Source organism: Chinchilla lanigera, unplaced genomic scaffold (genome assembly GCF_000276665.1).
Source record: "Chinchilla lanigera isolate Chin_1 unplaced genomic scaffold, ChiLan1.0 scaffold00056, whole genome shotgun sequence".
In the NCBI taxonomy this organism is placed as follows: domain Eukaryota; kingdom Metazoa; phylum Chordata; class Mammalia; order Rodentia; family Chinchillidae; genus Chinchilla; species Chinchilla lanigera.
In genome coordinates this window covers 9,219,165-9,245,095 of record NW_004955457.1, presented here as the reverse complement: position 1 = coordinate 9,245,095, position 25,931 = coordinate 9,219,165, and the positions used below count along the sequence as shown (strand labels likewise).

The following is a 25,931-nucleotide window of genomic DNA, read 5'->3' as shown; positions in this document are numbered from 1 at the left end:
CCTCTTTTCACAGCTGCTTCTGCAGCTCTAGATCGTTTCTATTCAACTCAGGCAGGCGATGCTCCTGGCTTTGTCCACACCAAAGGTGACCTCAGAGTTCTGTGCACTCATGCACCTTTGTTTTTATTCTCAGACACACACACTTAGAGAGGAAACTTAGTTTTCGGCGTCTGCCCCCTCCTGGGTTGCAGTATGGGCTACTAATGTCTTCTTCACTTCCTTTGCCTTGATATAGACTCAAAGCCCACAGTAGAGACGCTGGGACCCACTGTGAGGAGTGAAGAGACCACCACCCCGTATCCCATTGACGAGGAGGCCACGGAATGTGGAGAGAACTGCAGCTTTGAGGATGGTGAGGAAGGGGGTGGGTATGACACTACGGCCTACGATGACATGAGTGTGGGCCAGACACAGTGAGGCTGGCTTATGACTGGGAGGGGACTTGGGGTCAGAGAGGTACAGATACTCAGAGGCCTGGAGCAGTGGTTCTTTACAGCCCATGTAGACACATTCAGGTATTGTGACAGCCAGAACAGCCATATAGGTGTGACCAGGTGGTCACCGGCTGACCTAAGGTACCTCCAAAGAGAAGCTCCTGCGAGAAGTCTCACAGCTCAGCCCTCACAGTCTTACTTCTCCTGTTAAAGGAAAGCCATTCCCAGCCTTGGAGTTCACAGTGGTGACATTTTATCCTGTTAAGCTGTCTCCACAGTACCATCTAGTGTAGATCTGACAATCACCTGGGTGGTTCTGCTCAAGGAGTGTGATAACCAGGTTAATCCTGCAGCTAACCATGACTTAGTGATTCACCACCCCTGGCTTAAGGACATATTGCAAGGATGCTGCTCCAGGAGTAGCCCATGCTCTAAGCCTGAGTGCAGCTCGGAGACAAGGCATCCTCGGCCCTGCTCCCAAACTTAGAAGATCCTTGTTTTTGGATCATCTCTTCACATGGGGAACCTGTCTTCCCTTTATTTTATCTTCTAGGTATCTCCAAGTTAGATAAAAAGGAACAATTGGCAGGGCCCAAAAGTAAGTCACATCTTAAATTGTGCTGTTCAGGTCACCAATATTAGGACATTCCTAACAAACAAGTTTTGGAACACCAGGCATTTTGGGCTGGGATTTAAATTCGACAGCCTTGTTTTACACTAAGTCACGGGTTGTTATTAAATGTTCCTTAATAAAATGAGGGGAGGTTGGTGAGGAGACGGATATGGGGCATAAAGACGTAGATGGGTGATTCACTAGGCGAAACCTGCACGCACGGCGATCGGAGGGCGTGAAGAACTCCCTGGATCTAGCGGGTGGCTCTAAAACATGGCCGTTAAAAATGGGAGAAACGCCAACAGTACATGCTGAAGTCGTATGCCTGAAAAATGCTAATTTAATGCATATGCTTTTTGGGAATGTGCTTTTGTGTATTGTGTGGGTGAGGGACACTATCGGTCAGGGTTAGTTGAATACAGCACTGTGACATTTTAATGAACTTGCTTTTGTTTTATGAAGAGAAGAAGGAAACTTGGAGAATCTTCTAAGAATGTTTAAGACAGTTTGAGAGCCAAAACTGGAAAGCCCAAGCAGTTCACAGATGATATTAGAATCGAAGAGTTAGCATGTTGGAAGGCTGAGGGCAGGGATTCTAGCTAAATGACAATCCAAAGGAAAATTTAAGGGTTCTGCTAAAAAATTTCTGAAGTTTATTTTTAATATAATTTTATCATTTATAGTGGTTTGTTTGATTTGAGGTTTCTTTGATGGTTCTACCCTTCTCCCTTTTTTTTTGCAAAAGATCTTTTTGTGGAATCTGGTTCCTGAGAAACGGTATGCATGTAAACATTACAGAAGAATTATGGAATATTGAATTACTTTATATTTTTGAACAGAAAAATAGACATTCAGAAATTGTAGGGGAACGGGAATGTGAGAGCTGAGGGCTGACTTTTCCAAGCCACAGGTTGATGCTTCTGTAATAGATTCCATGTGTTTCATCTCAACTCAAGCTGACTTTGGCCAGGGGTGGGCAAACGTTAAATATCCTGTGTGCCGGGGGAGGCACAGACGGGTCTGCTGGCAATCTGCCTCTTGCCCCTGAGGTCCCAACACCCTGTCCCCGGATGAGAGCCTCCTTGCCCCATGGTGAGCAGTTTTTCTGTAACAGTCTGTTTTCCACTTTAGATTCCTTACCAGCACTCTAAAACTTCCCCTCAGAAATTGTCCTCTGGGAACCTTGGGAAGGGAAGTGAGAAGGCCAAAGACCCCACTTCCTCCCTGCTGCCAGTTTTACCCAGCACTTTTCCGCTGTCTGCGCGGCCACTACCGGCAAGCATCCGAATTTGCATTCCCATTTCCTCTTCCTGCACCTCCACTTAATCAGTGTGTTTGGCACTAGCTCATACTGGACCTATTTAGGGCTGGGAAGAATCCAAAAGAAACCCTCTTGTTGCCATCTTGGAGCTTAGGCAGGTGAACCTCCAAAGCAGATGGGACAAGCCATTATGTGGGCACTTCTTTGATTTCCATGGGGAACATTCTCCCTCCCTGGGATCCCTGCTTGGAGGAACTCAGCACCACGTAAAATTATTTCTCAGTCTGGTGAGCACTATCCTGGGTGGCCTGCTGGTTTGGCCCCTTTGTCTTGCTCCTGACATGTTGAATTGGCCACCTGGGGGGAGATGTCTTACTGTCCCAATCCTCTGAAATAAGAGACGGTCATAAAGAGGTGAGGGTAACAAACAAGCTTGCCTTGTTTCGGAGGTCACTTTCTTTTCACCAGCCAGAACCTCCCAGGCCTCTCTGCCTCTCTGGATGCTAATGGGCTGTGCCATCACTTCTGAGAGCCAGGTTGGCAGGAGATGAGATGGTACATTTTTGGGAGCCAGCCTTCCACTGAGGCATTGGGGAGACATTCTTCTCTGGCATTTAGGGAACAGCAATTTTCACATTTGTCTGCTCTCTAGGGTAGACAGAAGAGGCTGATTAGAGCCTGAAGCCATTTGGTGGCCTCATTTATAATTGCTTACTATGGGAACCATTGGCAGGCTTGGCTTTCACGCCTGGGAAGGATGAGACCAAAGCCTGACCCGAAAGCCAGCGATCGCCAAGATGAGTTAAATGAATAAGCCAAAGGGAGCCACTTCTTTCTCTGTTCTCCGCTCAGGCTTTGCCAGCCATTTAAATAGCACCACTGTGGCTGTTCTCTGGACCCACTTCATTTGCCTTCCTTTGGGTTATTTTTCTCCCCCTTTTAGACAAAGATTTGCAGCTCCCTTCAGGATTCAATTGCAACTTTGATTTCCCTGAGGAGCCCTGCGGGTGGATGTACGACCATGCCAAGTGGCTCAGAAGCACCTGGACCAGCAGCTCCAGCCCCAACGACCAGACGTTTCCAGGTGAGCCAGCTGCAGGTCAGGAGACAACAGGTGTAAGCTGACTCATTGGAGAACCATGGGCCTTGAATCTGACCAATACTCCTGAGGGTATCACCAGTCTTGGAGCCAGCCACATCCCCGGATGGAAATGCTGCCATGCCTATGGCTGCAGTGCCCGTAGCTGCAGTGCCCATGGCTGTGTCTAGCAGAGCTGTTTGGCCTCTGAAGCACAAGTGCTGCCAGCCCTTGAATTATTGTTAAGCCTACCTTTGGGTCTCACAAAGCCAGATCTCTAGAGCTTATCCTGGCACTGGTTTGTCTTTAGCCCTTCTAACCAGGGAGAAGCCAGAGTTATTTACTATCTTGATTGTTACATGCTGTACTACTGGTGTTCTGATAAATGTTTGACAACCAATTTCCCAAGGATTAGAAGAAAACCAGGACCTGGGTAACATTTGCCACTTTCAGTAGTGTAAATACTCTTACCCATGGTTCATTTTAAGCCAGCACAGAGTTGTGTAGTACAGTAATAGGGCATGATGGAATGTTTTCCCATTGTGCAGATACAGTAGATATAAATAACCTTGAAAGTAGAGATGCTAGTGAAAATGCATTAAAATAGTGAGAAGGTGTGGAGTTTGGGGTATATATTACCTTTTGTTTTCCATATAATTTATTGTAACTATATAATTTAGTTTTAACAATGATTACAATTAACTGGCTTGCAAAATTCTGGAAAATTTAACAAGCGGCCTTCCCAAGCTGGTGCATGTCCACCCAACTCGCCACTATTTTCTTTCAGTTTTCCACAACCACCAAGTGCGGTGGCACACGCCTGTAATCCCAGCACTTGGGAGGCAAAGGTAGGAGGATCGTTACAAGTTCAAGACCAGCCTGGGCTATAAAGTGAGCTCAAGGCCAACCTGAACTGCATAGTGAGACCCTGTGTCAAAGAGACAAAAAAAAAATTTCCACAACCCCAACCTGGGTCCCCCAGCATTTGAAAAGGAAGGGAAATTTAGGAGACCAAATGTTGCCAGCATGTATGGGCGAAGTCTAGAAAAGAGAAGGGGGAAGTGGCTCCTCTTCTACGCTTCACCCCAAGGGCCAACACCATCCCTGTTTCCAGGGACAGACACGAGGAGAGCACTTGAGGCCGGGCTCCTGACACAGCCCACACTCGGTTTCCGGAGGGTCACAGCAGTCTGCTCTGAAGAAAAACATTTTCATATTTCAAGTGTTTATCTCTTCAGCATCTGAGTGCTCAGAGAGATTAGTGTCGGAGCAGGCCTCGGCCTGGGGCACAGGAGAGAACACTTACCTAGTCCCAGCCCTGATCACCTCCCCCTCTCACTCGCTGCAATAATGTTTAATTAATATAATGAGCCTCTTGCATGTTGGCAAAAAAAAAAAAAAAAAAAAAAAACTTATTTTTATAACTCAGCCTAGATTTTTCATTTCATTTCCTCTCCTTTGAGACTGCATCCAATTAATTGGTGGTTTTTCCCAGGCCCCGTCTTTTATCCGAATGCAAGGAAGGTTTGTGTGTGTGTGTGTGTATCACACATCATGTCTAGGGGGTGCTTGGTGGTCTCTGGGAAGAGTGTGTGCAAGGGACAGGTCTGCAGAGGCACCGAGAACAGAGGGCTGTGTAAGCCGTCTCCCTGTGGTGTGGGCAAATCACTAGCTCTGACCCAGTGCCCATCTTCTTTCTAATACTTCTGGTTCTTTCTAATAATTCTGGTCTCCTCCCTTGCGCTCTTCTAAGCAAATTATCTCTAAAGGTGTCTGAGGGCAGCTCTGCCCTGGATCCAAGGCTACAAATTAGCAAGTGAACGGCATTTCTGGAGGAGCTTATGTTGCCTCCCTCTGACCCTGGCCTGTACTGCCATTGCCCTTCCACCGTGCCGCCCCCACACCTGATGCCCCCGCCGCTGCCTTTGGCTACTGGGTGGAATTCCAGTGTCTGTCCTTGCCCTGGTTGATGGGTTACAGCCCGCGCTTGGAGAGGGCCTTTCCCAGCGAGCTCTCAATGCAGGCAGAATTCCAACCTTTGGCTGAATGGATGGGGACAGAGAAAATTAGGCCCATACGGAACTGCTACATCTAGTGTTGTTCCTCCCTTAAGATATTGACAAGGAAAACAATTATTTTCCTCTTCCAGGGGAATCTCCAAAGTTTGGGAAAGGAGCACTTGTAACATCCTTCCGGGAAATAAAATCATAATATCGTTCTCAGGGCCTTCCCTCTGTCCTCTGATGATTTTAAAATCCATTTCCTGTATTTTCCATTTTGCTTGTGCTTACAAAAAAAAAAAAAAAACTGGAGGCAGAAGCTACAACGCCCTTTCTGTTCAGGGTGGTCCTTTCTTCAAAAAAAGAAAAAAAATGAGGCCCTGAGGGGCAGTTGGGAGAGAGGAAGCAGCTGTACTTGGTTAGGGGCAGGGCGGCTGCTAGTGGGTTCAGAGTGGCTCGTGAGGCAGAGGCCAACCTGAAAGCCACCGTGCTGCCCACACCGTCACTCCACAAGAGGGAGACCATTCTCCTACCGAACAGAGGAATACCATGTGCTGCACCCCCATATTCAACAGGTAAACAGGCAGAATTAAATGTCAGAAAAAAGGGTCTTCATCAGGACCCAGACACCGCGGATGGAAAAAGGTGGAGAGCGGGAGGAAAGAGCCCCGTGAAGTATCAAACACAGGCCGCTTGCACAGAAGGGTCTGGAAACTGCTGGCATTCCTTAGATATTTTCTGCTTTAGTTGTTTTCGCTCTTTCTTTAACCCCCTCCTTTTTCTTCTCCTTTTAAGCCAGTAATTAGTTCTGTTTTTTTGGCTAGTGGTAATGGTTGCTCCAGGCTGACAAGACACCCACTGGTTTCGTTCCACTGGTTTTGTTTTTCAAGATAGTCTTTCAAGCCACTCAGAATTTCTTTTTTTAGCTCTTTGCTTGTGATTGAGCTGCCTGGAGTGGCTTCATCCCAACCCCTGGGGACTCTGTTCCCAATTCAGTGACCCCTGGTGGTGGAGCAGCCTGCCCCTCTTCTCTGAGAAGCCACTTGGCCTTTTCTCTAGGTACAGTGACAGTGGCACCCTTAGAAGAGTTTGCTAATTTTCCACACACATTCTCGGGTGTTCGATCAGAAACAGAGTTTGGGGGATGATCAGATTCATATCTTTAGGGAAGTAGGTGAAAACTCCTGAGATGGTAGAGTAGGTCCAGGTAGCTATAGCTGCAGCATTGAATAAAGGAGCCACAAGCCACACACGGCTATTTCAGTTGAAGTTAACTGAACAACTGGGAGGGGGAAAAGGAGACAAGGAAGTGAGATATAGATATAAATATAGATATAGATATAGAAATAGGTATGATAGCTAAGATAACTATTACTAATTCTACTGATTTATTGAAAGGAACAGTTAATGTTTAATTGTTTGATCAATCTTGCTTTCTTACATCTGGTAATCTGAGCAGCTTCACTGAAGATAACAATGTGTAATATAACAACCATAGTTAATTTCCTGTCACTTATTTTGAAATTCTGACCTTTTTTATTGCTTTTGTGTTGTTCTGTTTTTGTCTTTGTTGTTGCTATTTTGCTTTTCTTTTTTTTCTCTCGCTTTAAAATAAAAAATTGAAGTTAATTAAGATTAATACAGCTAAGGCCTCAAGTCTACTGTTGTGCCAGCTGTATTCCATGGGTGCAGTAGTCACACCTTATTGGCATATAGAACACGGAGTGTCATACTGCACGCACTGCTCTAGAGCCTTTGGACATTAACATGACAACAACCAGGGGGCTCTTGCTGATGTTTTTGTTCCCCAGTTTTGTGTAAACCAAGAAGCAAGCATTTGGGGGGTGGGTCTTCCGTGTGATCCCTTGCTGAAAGTCTTCAGTTCTTATGTGTGGGGTGGGGAGTGGAGTGTGCTCATTGACCATTCACAAAGAAAGCAAGTGATATAGCATTAGATGGTGCAGGAACTACTTTTTGTCAGTCCAAAAGGGCACCCTAGTGCTAGAGATAGAGCTCAGTAGTACAGCGCTTTCTGGCACATAAGAGACTTTAGATCTTACCTCCAATACTAAAAACAAGCATCCTAAGCAAATACTAAGTAATGACAATAAAAATAGTAGCTAGTATTGTTGCCATTATCATTATTGTCAGAAATGCAACAAGACCAGAAATAAAAAGCCCCATACCAGGTCAGCTTCACAATCCTCAAGTGTATGGTGCTCCTTAGGAACTGTTTCCTACAATGGCCATGGCTGACCTTGTGACATATGATCACAGTGTTGCCTGGCGTCATTAACATCAAATCATGACAGTGATGTAAAGAAAGCTGGCAGAGCCCTCTTGGATTCACACTGCATCACAAAAGGACAAAGCTCTGCCTGGGTTATATAAGAGTGGAGAAAGCAGACCTTTACCTGGATTCAAAATTAAGCTTGAGTGGGAATAAATAACAGTTCGTTATATTCAGATTCTACAAATGGCAGCCATCCTTTCAACTGTAAGTGGGTACACATGTTAATTCCTCCTTGGGGCTGGTGTGGTGCAGCCTGGGTCATTGAATAAACATCATTAGAATGGAAAAGCAGAGCTGTGATTCACTATGGATATGCATAGGAGAAGACCAAGTGAAGTGTGGGTGGGTAAGGTGGGTGGGTAGTTGTGGAGAAATCAAAGAATTGATGAATGAATTGACGTATACGGGCTTGGTTTCTGACAGTGAGCTAGCAGTGACTCAGAATTAGAAGGCAATTCTCTGAGCTCAAAAGACCAGGTGGGACTGGTAGCAGCAAGCGGTGTAGACATGGGATTGGCATTAGCTTGCATTGACTTCAGGAAGAGGTTGCTGCGGTTTGTCTGGGGCACAGCCACTGCAGATATAAGCTGGGAAAATGCTTGCACTTTGGTTCTTGATAGACGAGAACCAGAAGCAGTTTGGCTTTTTCCTATTAAAAAAAAAAATTTTTTTTTCAAGGGATAATTTCAACTAGAACATAAAACAAAAGAGGCTCTTCTTTAAAGAAAGTAGGGAAACATGTCTGGTTTTAAAGGAGGGGTGGGGAGGACAGACAGACAACAGTAGTAGAGAGGAGCTGTCACCCCTTTTTTCTGAAAGCCGTAAGTGGCTGAGTTCCCCAGCAGTGTGTGGCTTGTCAGTGAAGGGGCAGAATGATAACAAGACTGTCAGTGGCAGACCTTCCCATGAAGGCCAACATAGAAAAACAAACAAAAAAACAGCACTAGGTAGACTTCTGCAAAGACCAGGCCTGAAACCTTCCATGTCCACAGAATGTTCTGTTGTAAACTTTGAAAACATCCTGCTGAGTTCATCCCAAGTTGATATTTCCCTTAACTGGTTGTTAATTTGAGGACCTTAGCAGAGATAGACTGACCTTGGGAGGCCAGCTGAGGGGCTGACTCATGTTTTAAGTATGACCTATACTGAGAGGCTACACCTCCTGCAGCACTAAATATTCTTTCAGATGGTTGTTCTAGTGGGAGGGCAAGATGCTAGCCAGGAGATGTGTGCGCTGGACAGATGGTGTCTTTGGCTTTGTGATAGCCAGGAGGATCAAGCTGGTGATTTATTCCAGGGTTCAGGAAGGTGTAGACACAACCGAATCCATTGCTGTTGGGCCAGCCACAGTCACATGTTCACGTGACTCTGAAGCAGCTGAAGCCAGATGGGGCTATAAATTGCCAGGTGAAATATCAAGAGGCTCTTCCTAGAGACAGCAGCAGGTTGAAACGGCTGAGCGACCCTGTCCCCTGCACTTCCTCCCCGCCCTTTTGACTCCTGTTGTTCTTGTGCATTCCCATGTGACTGTTTTCCCTGTATCATTGGCAACAACAGATGTTTCGAGTCAGGGACTCAGCAAATGCCTGCCAAGTACGTCAGGTCCAGGAGGAGAGGGATTGTGGCTCTGGGACATTTTTCCTTCATTCTCTTTCAGCAGCTGAACATACTTCCTTTCCATTGTCTTTTTGTGAGATGTTATCTGTGGCCAGCATCACAGCCACAGGAGAACAAGGAGGCAGCTTCCAGCAGGTCAGGTGTCACATTCAGACAGCCTCTTGACAGTCCAAGGGACTTTTCCTTAAGGTGCAAGTAAATCGGTAGAGTAGCTCCTACCCTAGCCATGCCGGGCCTTTGCTCCATCATAGTAGGCTGTAAAGGAATTTTTCAAAGAACAGTTTTCATTTATATCTCATGTCCCATCTCAGAATCTATGTATGGACACCATGACTTAACAGACTAAAGCATTTATCTTGAAAGAGGGGTCAGGAGAGAGCTCCCTGTAACCAAAGTCCTGGAAAGAGGGGATATTTTTAAAGGGGCAAAGGTTGTGTTTCCTGGAGAACCAAAAGCTAAAAGGTCTTAATTCTTCATAAGTTAAAATGCTAGTTTCTAAGTCAGATGACAGACACTGGCTGTGTTCCATCAGGGTTAGAAAGAGGAAATGTATCTAAATGGCAGCAGGAAGACTTAAAACTAAATGTGAGAAGCTCCTGACAGCAAGGGTTGTGACCTCAGCAGCATGTTGCTGATGTGGCCTGAGGAAGCTCTTCCTCCTGAGGCCATGAAAAGCGGAGGACACACAGTGTTCCCAGGCACGTCTCAGCCTCTTTCTCGGAGGCCGGCCTGGCTTGTTCCAAGTGATCGCCCGAGGTTGCCTTGCTCCGGGGCTGTGTCACATTTCATTTCATCTACTGTAGCTGGGCACAAGACGCCTGCGGTAAAAGTGTGTGATGGACAACTTGGGGCTGGCTGGATTGGGGAATGTGGGCAGATCTGACAGTCAGTCCTATCTAGGAGAAGATCCATACTCTCCTCAGGCCAAACTATACTTATTTTTGAGTCTTGGACTGGCCTTTCTAGGTTGTCAGTGGTCTTTCTACCCTTTTAACTTTGCATAGGAGACAGTGTATACAGTCATAGCAGTAACTGTTTTTTGGGGGGTTTTTTTTGGTATCAGGAATTGAACTCAGGACCTTGCACTTGCATGGCAGGCTCTGTGTCACTGAGCTATATCCCCAGCCTGATTGCAGTAGCTTTTGTTAAGCTCTTACTGTGTTCTTGTTACTGGGCAAAGCACTTTAGACGGCCCCTCCCACCTGCTCCTCCATACCATTCTACAAATACTATTATTATGTCCATTTGATAAATAGAAAGACTAGGGCTTTGAAAGTGTAGGGACCCTCGGGCCAGGATTCCAGATGAGAAGAAGCTACACCCTGGTGAGTTTACTCAGTCCCATCAAGGTTCAAACCCAACTTTCCTTAGTGAAGTAGTGATGACAAAACTTTGGGAGCTATCAGTGATAACAAATAGTCCACCACAGCACACATGCCACAGGTTCGCTACCACTGCTATACTGCAAAAGTCTTGGGCACATTACTTCCACTTTCTGAGCTCAGTTCTCTGAAAACAATGACTATGCATCTCCAAGGGAAGATTTTCTAAGATGAAGTCTCCTGTGTGGTATTCGACATGCAGGAGGTGTTCCGTTTGTTCATTCTCTTACCCCTGCCTTTTCTGTCCCTTTCCCTGGGCTTTTCTTGGTTTGAGTTATTCCTTCATGATGTCCCTGGTTCTAGTCAGACCTCTCTCAGTGACAGGCAGGGACATTTTGCAGCTCAGCATCCCTCTGACTGATGTCAATTGCTAATTCCTTAAATTTACATATCATCTTTCTTCCCTGGAGCTCATAGCACTTAACAGACAAGTGGGGCACAAATGATTTAACTAAGTGAAATCCAGAGGCCTGCTTGTCTGGAGATTCTGCAAACTGGTGGATTAGCTCAGATGTCAGTGCTGAATTATGATCCTTCAGCTGCTCGTGCTTAGCGCGCCACCAGCATTAACTCCTGGTCTAGCAGTGGCCTCTAAATCATGCACAGTGATTATCATTCCGTTGAGAAAGAGGGGGAAGAGAAGACATGAAAGAAGGGAGGAGGGGCTACTGAGGGTCCCTGGAAGACGCTGGCCCTGAGACCTTTGGCAATAGCGGGCTGGGTCAATAGAAGAGACCCAGGTAAAATCCAGTCGGTCCCTTCTTCACCACCCAGCACACATTTTACTTACCCTGTTCCACCCATTATGCTGTGCTTCCCCTGCACGTAAGAGTGAAAAGTCACACAAGTGACAGTATTTCTGCCAAGAGATTTTCAGGCAGCAAGTGGGTCTTTTTTGTGAAACTGAAGGAAGAATGCTGTATGATAAGTTTCTGAAGTCTGATTTCCTTTAGCACTGAAGTGGAAACAGTCACAGGGCTTGGAAATTATCGAGAGCGTAGGAGCATTTTAGGTGTTCTCCCTAGTGTCTCAGTTCACTGGATCCCTCTGCAGGTCACCCTGTTATTAATTCACCTCACCTTTGAAAGGGGTTGGGGTCTCAGGAGAATGGAAGGAATTGTGAGGGGATTATGTGAATCCAAGAGATGGCCAGAGGCTAGCTGATTATCCCTCCGTCCTCACAGTGTATTGCTTCATAGCACTATTCCTCTGTGTGTCATGTATGTATGCGTGCATGCAAGGAAATAACATTCTGTAGGGAAAGAGGGAAAAGAAAAGGCTGTATAAACTTGGTATGCACAAGGTCAGAACCCGACAATCTTACTGTAGTAATAAGAAAGGCTCCCACCAAACCGTCAGGCTATAGAGCCAGGTAGTGTGGGTAGTTACCTGCAGGAACCCTCAGAAAATGGCTTCATGTCCTTTAAAGGCAGGTAAAATCAGTGATACCATCATTAAATGCTAAAGTTGTTGAAAGAAGAGGAGGAATGTTAATGTTGCTTGTGTCAGAATGGTTAGGAAAACAAGTGGTGCAAGAGATGTGATAGGTGGAGAATTGGGGAGTGAGGAATAAGGAAAGAGGAGAAAAGGCCGCAGCAAACCCAGTGGGGAAACTGTTTGCCTCAAACGAAGGGGGATGGGTTGCAAGGTCCTGGCCCAGGCACCCACAGGCAGCTGAAATAAAAGAATTTAATGCAGAAAGATGGGAAAACCCTCAGTCTAGGCAGTACCATGTAATCAGCCCTTGGACAAGATGCTTTCATCTTTATGAGCCTCAACTTCTTCGTCATGAGCAAAGATTAATAATCTCCTAGCTCATAGCATATAGCAGATGAAATAAGGCATACCAGTGTGCTTTGTAACCTGTAAAGCACTATGCAAATATGAGTTATAATTATTATCATTAAGAATGGTGGCAAAAAGATCTCATGGGGGAGTGTAGATTTAGAAGATCACTGTTACTTGTGATATCTGGATCTCCTCCCTCACAGACCCCCATCATTAAAATTCTGTCCCGGATACAGCTGCCTCTTAGTTACCTGTGCTATCTTGGCCTTGAAGAGGTCAGGTGTTATAGGGTATGAAGACAGACCTGGCTGTGGATGCAGAGAAAGCGCAAACTAGAATCCCACATAGCATCCTCAGCAGGGCTCCTTTGACTCCTGAAGCAATAATCCCAGAGGGTCTAACAATAAGAAGGGCCTCGAGGGAGCCAGAACGGTGGGCAAGGCAGCTGGGAATTGACAAGGAAGGAGCTCTTTCTGCGCTGCTGACAGGTTTGTCTAATCGCTCACCTGGATCTCAGCAGGAATGATGACAAACAAGCGATCAGTGTGGCATGGACTCAGGGCTCAGGAGTCCTAGCCTGTCCTTCCCTGACAACCCCAGGATGTTCACAGCCCTTGTGGAGTAAAAAAAGTCTCTGTACACATCTCAGACTAACACAGCATCACATTAACGTGACACTGAGATGTCCTGTGTGCCCGCATTCTGCACTGGGCATGTAACAGCAAAAACATGTTTCTGGCCCCTTGCAGAAGTTTCAGCATAAGATGCCCCTGTCTTTCTGGGCTGAAAGCAGGTGGTGAGAGTCCCTCCTCAGGTGCACCTTGCTCTCTGCACAAATGGCCAGAATTCTGCACATGCTGGAGTTGAAAGTGCCAACCTTGGCACCTGTGTCTGCAAGGCATGTGGCTGCCAGTGGTAACAAGACCTCAGCCTAAAGCATAAGAGTCTGAGTATTTGAAACCAATCCACCAGAAGGGCCATTCTCCAAACATTTGGGCTGGTAAAGCCATAGTTTAATAGAATACATATATCCTGTGCCAAACACATAGCCTTTGTTAGTGCTAGTAACCTTATATTTATCATTGGACCTGTGTGTGTGCCCAGCTGCTTGAGAAGGGCCAAGTTCAGGCCCCTCAGGGTGTATAAGGAATGGAGTGAAATATCAAGTCCCCTGAATTACCCTGCTCAGCCACTCCCTGTTCTGCTTGAAGTTGACACTGGCTTCTGAGCTGTGGTCACTGGAGTCCAGGGATCATCTAGCAGCATTAGCAGGGGCAGAAGGTTTTAAATGTCTTCCATTTGGACAGTGACCAGCCAAGATGACAAAGGCCTGAAGCACAAACCACCTGGCCAGAGTCACCCTTCTGCCTAACAACCGCCTCAACCCCTGTAAACCGTTCCTTGTAATCAGTTCATTAGACCGCATTGACCCTGTGGGTACGCCCACAATGACTAAGATGTGAGTCTGGCCTCCCAGAATCTAGGGAGAGAAGACAAGCCCGTACTCAACCAGTCCAGACATAGGACTGACACAGAAATAGGAAGAACCCTGTTTCTGTGACCATGTGACTTAGAGAGACTTAGAAAGGGCTTCGGGAGGGGACAGCACTGGAATCAGGACCCTGAAGGAGCCCTAGAAAGAGATAAGGGCTTGGAGAACAAGAACATGAATAAATAAAAACAGCCAAGCAGCAGTCCCAACTTTCCATTGTAGGAGCCACAGCTGCAAACAAGTGTCTTTCCCTGGCATTTACCAGGAATCCCTGTTTGGGTTTGTTTCCCCAGATGACAGGAATTTCTTGCGGATGCAGAGTGACAGCAGGCAAGCCGGCCAGTATGGGCGGATCATCAGCCCGCCAGTGCACCTGCCTCGGAGCCCCGTGTGCCTGGAGTTCCAGTTCCAAGCCACGGGCGGCCGCGGGGTGGAGCTGCAGGTGGTGCGGGAAGCCAGCCAGGAGAGTAAGCTCCTGTGGGTCATCCGTGAGGACCAGGGCGGCCAGTGGAAGCATGGACGCATCATCCTGCCCAGCTACGACATGGAGTATCAGGTGGAGTGGTGAGGGGAGTTGGTGGGGAGATGCTAGGGAATCGCTGTGATCCCCGTTCCAGTATTTGAGAGGGCCATGCCCATTCATCATTAGGGACATGGTTAAGCCCTGCTGTTTTCATTGTGCTTCTCTGGTTGCCATGGCAACTAAATGACACTCTTATTTGTTATTCAGAATGTGCCTATCTCTACACCCAGACTTGGTTCTTTGTTCCTCCTATTGCCTTTTATATTGCTGAAATCTTCTCCAACAAATGTTTCTTCTCTCCATTTTATTTTAGATTGCTATCAGGTAGGCTGACAAAGGAGCACAAAGCACAGGGAAATAAACACAAACAAACCCTCCACACATGAGGGAAGGGGCTGTGGAACCCCTTGGAATCCAGGAGACGGAAACAGGAACATCAGCACCGGGAGGGGCACAGACGTGGTTTGCACTCCTCAGCCAGTGGACCTGAGAGAGTCCTAACCACTGCAGGAATTGAGTTCTATTATCTCTGCCCCACAGAGCAGGACACCGAGGCACAGATGGGTTCACGCAGCTGTAGCTGCGTGTCAGGGAGGAGTAGACACACTGTGGATGAGGTGACTGAGAAGCAGCCAAAGCATTAACCTGCTCCTCCCCAGACGAGGAACAGCAACAGATGGCTGGAGAGGCAGCCAACTGCTCCTCCGCCTGCCAGAGGACACGCGCTGGTTTACAGAGAGAATTGAGGAGGGAGAGGACGAAAAAGGATCGGAGACCACAGAGCACAGGTCTTCTGCGAACAATCTTTAGCCACCCTCTCCTGGGGTTGCAAGACACCCTGAGACCCTGTGGTCCGTGCTTGGGTTCCCACTCATTAACCTCATCCTTGTCTTATAAGTACCTGTTTGCATTTTTATCACACCCACCAGATGGTGACCCTCTCAGGCAGAGGTCTTCATGGATTTTGTTACTGTCCTTCTGCCGGGCACAGAGTGGGTGCTCGGTGAGCCACTGGGAGAGGGTAAATTATTTCCCTCCCAGTTGAAATAATGGGGCCCCAAGGAACATCACAAGAAAGTCCAAACCTGTAGGCTGTGTTTCTCACAGCACCCTCACCTGCTCACATCCTCTGGGTTTTCGTGCCTGGTCTGGGCATTTGGAAGATTTATGAGAAGGAACCTGAGAAATAGCTAGGGAAATTTCAGCCTCCCTTAAAACACACCCTGATCATGGTCCTTTTAATCAGTGCATTCTAGTTACTGCACAACAATGTCTGCCACCTTATTACATTTTCTTATACCCTCAAATATGCATTTAATTTGAACCAACTCTTTAAATTAAGATCTCAAGAGCTGTTGCCATGTGGTCAACAGATGTGTACCAGGTGCAGCAGCAAGCACGCGCATACACACAGGCACACGTTAAGCTGCAGTTAACAGAAAGCTGAAAGTCTTTGCATTTGGACCAAGAAGTTTAGTTGACCATGGCTCTTGTTCTTCTGGCTTCTAGATTGTGTTCGAGGGAGTTATAGGAAAAGGACATTCAGGAGAGATCGCCATTGACGATATCCGGATAAGCACTGACGTCCCACTGGATAGCTGCATGGGTAGGTGACTGCTTGTCTCTTTGTGGCTCTTTTAAATAAGACACCAAGGGTTGGGATAGACAAGAGGAGGCAACTGACCATTTCCAAGCAGTTGTTCCAGTGAATAGGCCAGCCCCAGTCTGTGTAGGCAGTGAGGTGCGTGTAGTCATACCCTGGACTGACGTCAGGGTGAAAGGGTTGAGGGATGAGGTGAAGGCCTGCGTACAAATTCCTGGTCAGAAGTAGATGTGCACTAAGTATATGAGGATTGAGGGTGCCAAGACCCCTTCACCAAACTCCGGTTTTTAGCAAAGAAAACGCTACAGAGTGAGAGCAGCTGCCAATCAGAATTAAACATGGGAAAGTTTTGACGGACTTAATGGAAGCCTTCAGTGGTGAGCAAAAATAGTATACACGTTATATAAGAGTAATAACACATTTACCCAAGGCATTGTCTTCCATGAATGAATTTCAGAGGACATCACATATGAAGTGAGATGGTACATTTTGCTTTAAATCTCATACCACTAATACCCAAGACCCTGGAGTTGTAGGATTATACACTGCATACCAGGTGATCAGCATAGAAAGGACACCATTGCTGCCACCTTGGTCAGAAGTGCTGAGCAACAAGCCCTCCTGAGAGTCACACATTTTAACCAGGGCCACATACTGCTGAGGGTCATCCCAAGAGCACTCTGACCATTTTCCCTCAGGGGGACAGACATTCCCGAGTAAGAAGGAACTCCTGAGAAGGATAGGAACCTGCTTTCAGTCAGCACAGGGTCTGTAACAAGTCCCCAAGGCCTACAGGTCCCAGTTGTGTATATGCCTAATAATGTCAGAGCAACTGAGATCGCCCCATTCCCCTGGGCAACCCTCAGGACCTGGGCATCTGAAAGTAATCCTGGCTCTGAGAAAGTAATCAGTGGTAAGTGACTGATTATAATGCTTCTGGGACCCATTACTCTATGAAGGACTTTTTGTTCCAAAGCAGTTTTGAGAATCCTCTCCACCTACCTGAACCCCATGGTGATGATATGTTGGACACAGTTGAGGACACCCGGCAGATATGGGGTACTTTCCATATCGTATCTCCAAATACGAAGCTTAATGGAAGCCATCACAATCATTATGTCTACCCAGTTATTTCTTTCCTTCATCTAACTCAAATTTTCTTGTTTTCTTTCTCCAGAACCTATGTCAGCTTTTGCAGGTGAGAATTTTAAAGGTAAAAAAAATTTTGTTTGGCATGCCTTTTCCTTCCCCCATGTGATGTGGACTTTGTGGTGGTGGTGATGGTGGAGGGGAGGGAGTAAACTTCCAAATTTGACAAAACTCCACAAGAAAACACATGCCTCACCTTCCCACCACTAGATGGCACCAACAACACCTGGAGATGCGGGGATTGAGATCCTGGCTGTCTTTCGTTTAATTAAAGTTTAGAAACCTATAATAGAGACAAATAGGTTACAGATAAACCTTTCAGCCTTCCATTGTCCAACGGGGAGCAATGAGGCTGAAAATTCAGGAGCAGTGAGAAAGGAGAGACTGGGAAGACTGAACCAAAGGGAAAAAAAAATCCGTAGTAAATTAAAAATGAAATGAGGTGGCAAGGATTTATTTTGGCCTGAAGATGGTTTTTCTGCAGCTCCAGGGTACCAAGGCAGCGGTTTCAATTAACCCCAGAGAGGTACAGAGGCTGGCAGCTTGTGAGGGAGGAATGCTAGGAACAGACACCAGAGCAAAAATCATTAGGAAGAGTTGGCCAAGTCAGAAGCTGGAGTCTGGCAAAGGGGATAAGGGGCGCATTCAGTGACAATAAGAGCACTTTAAGTGCAGGACTGGAATGCAGAAAGGATGGCTTCTCTTAAAAAGTAAACAGAGAGCAGAGCAAGAAAGACTGATTCGGGACGTGTGCCTTATTGGCAAGGGGAAGGCTTCAGCTTTGGGTGATGGTCATTTTGTGCTGCTCTAATGCAATGGGTTCTCCATTCGGTCCTCCTTGTAATCCAGCTGGTTGACACCAAAGTTTCTATACAGGTTGCTGATGCTAAACACTTAGGAGCTGCTCCAAATGCTTACCTGCAGTTGGCCAGAGTGCAAAACACACTTGGAGACACCATCACCTACGGACAGGGAGTTTTCAAGACCTATTTGGTGTGAGCAATCTGAGGGCTAGGGTAACCTGTTGGGAATGGCTGGGCCAAGCCCTCTAGGGGACAGCATTTGAAAGGTCAGATAGCCATTTCTGTGTCCCACGTCTGCGCTCAATATCTTCACTCTCATTAACCCCTCCCACCCCTGGCAGAAAGAGGTGAATTGCTGGTTTGCCACCTAGATGTTCTCCCTGACTCCAGATCATTGTACCTGACTTGCCACTCACCACTCACAGCTCTAAGACAATCAGTGAGGGAGAAAGTAACAGCATAGAGGAAAATAACAGAGTCGTATGGAACAAATTTTTCTTTCTCTCTTGCTATCCCTGTTCTCCCCAAATTCTGTGCAACTGCCTGTTACACATTTTATAATATCAAGATTATTCCTGTCCATGTATCAGTGCTCTCTGTGTGTAAGATTTCTGTGATTGCAAATCCAAAGTATTAGAAGGAAAGTTAAAATTCAAACTGAACAACTTGGGTTCCTATTTAATTCAAGTTCTAAGCCTCAAGACCCAAGGTAATGCTTATGCGGGGGAAGTAAAACCTGCTCATACTGTTTCCTCCGACTCTTTGGGTTGTTGAGACTCAAAGTTCCCAGAAAGGCTGGCTCAAGACGTGCTGGCAACTGCCACAGAGACGCTATTCTGTGCACGCACCGTGTCGGGTCATGACTGACAAGCACGATGGCTGAGGGCTTTGCCTCCGTGAGAGAATGAACAAACCAAGCACATGTGCTTTCCTTGAAGCCATGTGTGTCACGGGGCTGCACGGGCCAGTCATGTTCACTTGTGAAAATACCTAAATCTAATCCAAGTGGCAGTGCTCATTTGGCCAAAATAAACACAGGGCTTAGTAGCTTGAAGGTAAGAGTTTCCAGTGCTCTCCTGATGGGTACCCAGGGCTCTGGGGAGGCAGGGTACAAGCTACACAGGGTGACCCGTGGTCGCTGGAGTGAAACTGGTGAGCGTGTTTGGAAAGAGGCAGCCGAGTCTTGGAGAGCAGAGACTCAGCCAAGAACACTCAAGAGCAGAATCAGAGTCGAGAAGGGACACTCTTGGTCACACTGGCACATTTTACATGGAGCTTCCAAGTCGGGAGCCAGATAAACCCAGGGCCAGGGGGTCACATCTTTAGGGCCTCGGGGTGTTTGACTTCAGTGTGCTTCCCTGTGTATTCGCTCAAGCAAAATTTTCAGCTTGGGAGAGGAAAGAGGACTGTATGTGTCATCTGACCTAGTGCTGCATATTTTGATCCAGGTCTGGGTAAAATAGCAGGGCCCCTCTCTCTTGGTCAGGGCATAAAATTAGTTTTTTCATTCAAAAAGTGGAAATAGAGAGAAATCAGATTGGAGGAGGCAAGATATGGAAAGTTGGTGCTGAAAAAACATTAACAAGAGGCGTTTACATTGTTACTATGTTTTTTGAGTTCAGGTTGCTTTTCTTTCCCATTATAAATTAACATTGAAACAGAAGTAATCTCATTCATTAGGAGAGATCAATGTGTACTCAGTAAACCTTTAGGGAAATGCAATAAAAGTGGCCCTTGGACCTGGGCTTATTAGGTGTTCCTGATCTTTTATATTTTGAAGTGTCTTTCATTTTCTGGCTTTTACTGATTTCTTACCATATCACATTGTGTTTTTATTCTTGCCTTTTATGCTTCCTATATACACATAGGTTGTGTACCAGGGTGTGAGTTAGTGCTAAGGAGAGGCCATGGCGAGGAGAGCTGTGTACAGAAGGGAGGTGGGGAAGAGAATGAACCAACTGTGTTGTCATGCAATTTTTTAGAAGACCTTTTTGCTGTTGTTATGAGTCACGTCTTAAACAATATAACCTGGGAGTGCACTTTTTTCTTTTCTTTTTTATAAGGAGTGACTATAAACACTGTGCCGTCATGTATCTTTTCCTGGGATTTGAGCTTTAACAAATGAAAAACTGTGCATAAAGGGAAAGGGAAAAAAAGACTGAAAAGTGGTGTAATTAAGGTGATGGATTATTTCCTCTTACCCAATACTTTCTTTTTTCAATAAAAGAGAAAAGAATAAGAAAGAAGCCAGTAAAAATACAGAAAGCCCATGATCGGAGTTCTGCCGTTGTTGACCGGGTGATTATTTTTAGCAGCTCACAGTGCAGACCAGAGTTTCTGTTTGCATTGGAGGCTGTGGGCTTTGCAGGCAGCAGGAGCAGAGAGACAGGCTGATGCTCACCTGTTAGGCAACCTCGGAAACCCAGGTGAGGCTGCACTTACATCCCTGGTGCTCAAAGGAACAGCCATGCTGGTAGACAGCTGTGGACCTGGGTTTATACCTATGATCATATCAGACAGCACTACACCCCATCTTTTGGGTTTCACGGGGTGCCTTTCTGCTGTCCTCCTTAATTTTCAACTGGATAGAACCTGGAGAAAATGAGCATCAAATGCATTTTGGGGTGATGCTAGAGTTGGCTGGCGATCTATGCCTCAAGCTTTGGGCTCTGTTTGCTTGGTGCTCCTGGCCAATTTCTGCCATTTCCTACTACTTCTCTTCCCACCTCCACCCTGCCCTTCATTGACCGCTTTCCAGAGGCTCTGCCCACCAGGGCCACATCCCACGCCCCAGGACTCAGGCTCAGGACCTGGCCTCAGATTGACATCCTTTCTCCTTGGATTTCCTTTTCCTCGGGGCTCCCTCTACTAGAAGCACTTGTGAGACAAAGAGCGCGTTAGCTAGTGTTCGTGTGCTTAATCCTCTGATGAAAGGCAGAGAAGTATTCTTAAACCTTGCCAGGGCTCCAGATAGGCAGCCATGGTGTGTGAATCCTCTCTGCTGCTCCTCCCCCCACAGTTCCAGCTGCCAGATTAATGCAAGGTGTTGCTGAGCTGGGCAGGAGGGAGATCAGACATGTGAGCCGCACAACTGCTTGCTGCTGTCCTCGCCCACGTGAAGGGGGGGGTGTTCTAGTGTGCATGCTGCTTTCCTGTCCCGTCCCTGCAAGTTGCTAGCAGATCCAAACGGTTCATCTAAACAGCTGCCCGGGTCAGTTTGAGTAAGGGCAGAAGAAAACTTCTCCTTCCAAGAACACAAAAGAAAAGCTTTAGTTTAAAGAAGGTTGAGAAGTGTCTGAGACATCAGCCAGCCACAGAATCTGAATTTAGAAGCATTTTAGGTGGACACAGGGTAGGGAGGCAGATGGGGAGGCCCACACAGTTTCTGCTAGCTCACTGAAAACTTCCAGTCACCCTCTCACCATAAAACAAGTGGGGAAAGTCATTTCTCAAGGATGCTTTGACTTCAACATTCTTTTTCCAAACAAATTAAAGGGTGTGACCACATTTTTCTACTATCTTCTATAAACTTCGCTAGAGGAGCCAACCTTTTTCTGTTGTTTATTTAATCTCACAAATTAAATAAACCTTTCTCCTGAAATCTTCCATCACCAGCCCTTCATTTTCAACAGGTACAGAAAGGAGTCCTCAGGCAGGCGAGGCCTACATGATTTTTATGTGTGAAGAGCCTTTCCTACTCGCAGAGAAGATTCATCTTTGGTGTCTTTCAGAATATTTCTTTGGGGAACTTGGGTGCCTCTTCCAGGTCCCAGTGACTTAGCTGTGGCAGATGCATTCTCATTTCAGGGACGTGGTGGGAACCGGATCTGAGGCACAGCAATCCTCAGTCAGGTTCAGAGTCGGAACTGACCTGGGAAAGGACCACTTCCAGTTCTTTCCCCACTCTCATTTAATGGAAGGCAGATCATAAATATTTCAGGCTTCAGAGGAAGGACATACAGTCTCTGTTGCAAGTACTCAACTTTGTCACTGTAGCACAAAAGCAACCGTAGGCAATAGGCACACACGAGAGGATGGCTGCATTCTAATAAAACTTTATTTATAAACTGAGTTTGTCTCCTTGAGTTGTAGGTAGCTCACTGATGGGTAAGAATGTAGGCTAAGGACTTAATTCCCTGGTTCCAGTTCTGGCTCTGCCACTTGTAACTGTATGGACATCTCTTGGATTTCACTATGTTCTGTTCTACCATCCTTCTCTATTTTTCTCTAGGTGAAACCCAGAGAAAATCACTTATTCTCTCAAATCCTCATATCTATTACTTGAGGGTCAGGAAAAATAAACAATGATTCATAGGTAGCCCAGAGACCAATGGCTAACACAGAAATTGTCCACTCGATGTAGCTATGGTGATAGCCATATTTCTAATTGCTCACTAATCAGTGACCCTATTTATAAATAGGAGTGGAAGAAACACTACCTAACATTCAATTTTTTCCTGTCCATGGCTTCTCTGGATTTATTGTTTTCCAAAATTCAAATTCTTTGCATTCACATTGCTTTTCTCCAGGGGCTTAGAACATTTTACAGATGGAAGCCTGTTCGACCTTGCAAACGCATGTGAAGTTATTGGTGATTTAAATAATTTGCTTTTCATCACCTCAAACAATGAGAAAACTTTGTGGATGATTAGGGGTGAAAATTAATGAAAAATAGTTCAGGAATGGAAAGCAGTTTCCCAGTGGAAAACAGAAAGATATGTGAGTGAGTGAGTGGCAGACGTTAGAGCAATCGAAGAGAAAGTTATACCAGCACATTGCCAGCTCCAGGAAAGGCTGAAGTCTCTCCAGCATTTCTTCTCCAGGCTTGGAGTAACTTGCCGGCTTTTTTATTGTAAAGCAATGGCCCAGATACCTTATAGGAATAAGGCGCAAATGGGGCTAAAATCAAGCTATTCGTCAACCTGGGAACCTGATGCGGGTGGCATCTGCCCAATGTGGGCACCTTTTCCCATCTATCTCATCCAGGTACCATAGGGATGAGCCACATCTCTAGCACTTTCTGTGAAGTACCAGTGGGTCATCACCATTTTCTGGGGAGTCTGGACATTCATCTAAAATGCATTCCTCTTACTGTCCATCTGTCTATCCATCCATCTATTCATCTGTCCATCTATTCACCCATCCATCTGGCATTCATTGGATGGCTCCTCTTGTCTGGAAAGGTGCTTTGGGTAGGGTTTAAAACCCCAACTGACTTATCATTTTCTTTTTCTGTCACTTGCAAACCACAGCCTTGTCTGCATACAGTCCTTCAAGTCTGGGACAGAACCAGGTTCTGATCCACCAAGTACTTTTGGAGTTGAGTCTCTTTAGCCAAAGGATGTTCTTAGAAACTTGTGGCCTCCAAGTGCAAGTCATCCAAAAATTCAAGGTGACTCACTGAGGAATGAGAAAAGCATTGTTAGTTGTATCCTCTTTCTTTTCACCCTCTTGACACTGAAAGCATAAATTTATATAGTGTATTTTCTCATTTTTCCAAATACCTACCCAAAGAAAACATTTAAGGAGGCAATATAATGTCCTCAAATGGGTTTTGTCACTAATGTCTTCTACATGTCCGTGAACTTGGGGAAGGGGACGTTGGCAGAAAGGTGAAGATGGTCTTATACTAAAGAGGAGTCTAACTGCCAAAGCAGAGGACAATTTGAGGCAGTGGGTCTGTCCTTGCCATTCTGAATATGCAGTCTGCACATTGTGATTTAACTTTCCTCAAGTAAGAAGGCAGATTCTCCCACTAAGCCCCAATTTTCTATGATCAGAAATGCTTTAAGAGTAGAACTGAGCAGCTAGGGATATAGCCCAGCGGCACAAGTGCCTGCCTGGCAAGTGCAAGGTCCTGAGTTTCATTCCTGGTACCAAAAAAAAGAGTAGACCTGAGGTGTCATCCTTCCCCAGCCCAGCACCTTGAGCCCTGCATGGTGTATTTAATGTGGGAAACCATCATTTTGACTAAAGGACAGCAAACTTTTGAGCTGACATTTGTGGTAATGTAGGGAACATTGATAGTTATGACCGTGTTCTGCTTGACAAAAATTTGCACCCCTGCTTTTGTGGTCTGGTCAGATACTTCAGAGGGGGGCTTTTTCACTGTGGATTTGCCACCTTCCTTCCTCTGCTGGGTGAGCCACAGCCTCCTTAGAAGATGGCCCTCACTGAAGACGCAGCCAAAGATGCTTTGTAAGGGGAAGCAGGATGGCTCTGGGGAAATCACCCCTTCACATTGTGGTCATGAGTGCATATTTCTGTGAGCTCACATAAAAATCCAATGGTGGGACAGTTGCCAGGCAGCAGATACTTTTGATGACCTGAATTATGAGTTGACACCCATAGATTGCAACTCATAAGCTGGCCATAACAAGGAACTTTTCTGTGCCTTGCTTTTTCTTTCTCTCTGTTTCTATGCATAATTTCCAATATGACTAAATAAAAGGGAAAGAATGAGCATCGGGATAGTTTAAGGAAGAAAGACAGCAGGTGGTAATATGGAAGAAGATGAGACCGTAGGAAAGGGCCTTTATGGAACCTGGGATTCTGGGGTCCTCTGCACCCAAAGAGGTGGTTGTTGCTGTTAAGATGTGTGTGGAACACTATTATTGGGCTTCTGATGACCCAAGAGGTGCCTTAGAACCTGCACATTAGTCGAAGAGATCCCCAAAACTGGAGGAAACAGTGACCTTTCAAAGTAAGATCTTCTAAGAAAAAAAATGGTCTCATTTTCCAACAGTTTTGAGAAGATATTAGAAGATGTGATATACCTCTCAGCTGTTTCTCAATTGAAACTGGGGTTCAGGCAATAGGAACTGAGGAACACTGACTCTGAATTAGAGGCCTTAGCTTGAGTTCACATACCCTTAGGTAGAAACCAAGATGAGAATGATTTATTCTGCTCCAATGGGGGGAAAGGTAACAAGAAAATAGAACTGAGCCCTGTGTTGTGGCCCAAGACACCCCCACTGAGCAGGACCACTGGTGACGTATGAAGAAGGAGGCAGCACAAACCTCCCACGGCCCCCCTCCTGGGGTACCTATGGGTAGAGAGAACACATCTTTCTGGCCACCAGCAGCTGATACAGGCAGTTAGGGAGACATTTTCCATAGGTTAAGTATATATCATTTTTCAGAAGTAAAGAGCATGTCTAGTTTTGGCAAGCTCAAAAGCGCCTAGTCCCTTTCTGGGCCAGATTCTCATCTGATGTAAATCTTTGGGAGAATCAAGTTGTAGCACTGTTTTGTATCAAGTGGGACTCCAGCCAGTCTTTCACCAGAGTTACCCTGGGCTTAAATCTACTACAGCATCTCCATGGCAACCAGCGGCTGGCCAGTGAATGAGGTTGCCTTCTAAATCTCCTGCTGGCTTCTCCTCCCTGCTGTCTTTCCCATGATTAAGAAAGCTCTCCTTCCCTTTCCCCTCACTCATTTCCCTCTCCTCTACTCTCTACGGCTCTGTGCCCACATTTTCTGTTGCAACTTCCCTCCCAATCTGCTTTCAAAATCCTCCATCCAATTAAAATAGAAGAAGAAGAAGAAGACGCATTAGTCATTGCTTGACAGGGATGATTGACCTGTTTAGACAAGACCAGGCTGACTTCAGTGGGCACAGAAGCCCTGGCAAGCTGAGGTGGAATTTACCTTCAAGTCTCGCCAGCCTAATTAATACATTCTTTGAGGATGCCAGCCAGCCAGCCCAAATATGGCATTTCCACCCATTTGGAGAATCTGCCTAATCCAATCCCTGTGTGTGTGTGTGTGTGTGTGTGTGTGTGTGTGTGTGTGTGTGTTTGGGGGGGATTTTTCTACATGTTATTGAGTCGTTATGGTTAAACAGGAAAGAGGCAGCTCTGCGATTGTACAGCTGTTGGTTGAATCCCACACTT

At 46.1% G+C, this 25,931-nt stretch overlaps 1 protein-coding gene across 8 annotated transcripts in view; it reads left to right on the top strand.

The window, feature by feature from the left end:
* Nrp2 (neuropilin 2) overlaps positions 1 to 25,931 on the top strand; it is a 119,169-nt gene that overhangs the window by 71,694 nt on the left and 21,544 nt on the right. For 2 of the 8 annotated variants that reach the window (XM_013520730.1, XM_013520732.1), the window contains exons 11-15: positions 236 to 364; positions 3,252 to 3,392; positions 14,252 to 14,514; positions 15,991 to 16,087; positions 17,262 to 17,297. In XM_013520730.1, the coding sequence (XP_013376184.1) occupies positions 236 to 364; positions 3,252 to 3,392; positions 14,252 to 14,514; positions 15,991 to 16,087; positions 17,262 to 17,297 (666 nt within the window). The remainder of the gene's footprint in view (positions 1 to 235; positions 365 to 3,251; positions 3,393 to 14,251; positions 14,515 to 15,990; positions 16,088 to 17,261; positions 17,298 to 25,931) is intronic. The other 6 variants (XM_013520731.1, XM_013520733.1, XM_005397004.2 and 3 more) reach the window with 3 other exon arrangements.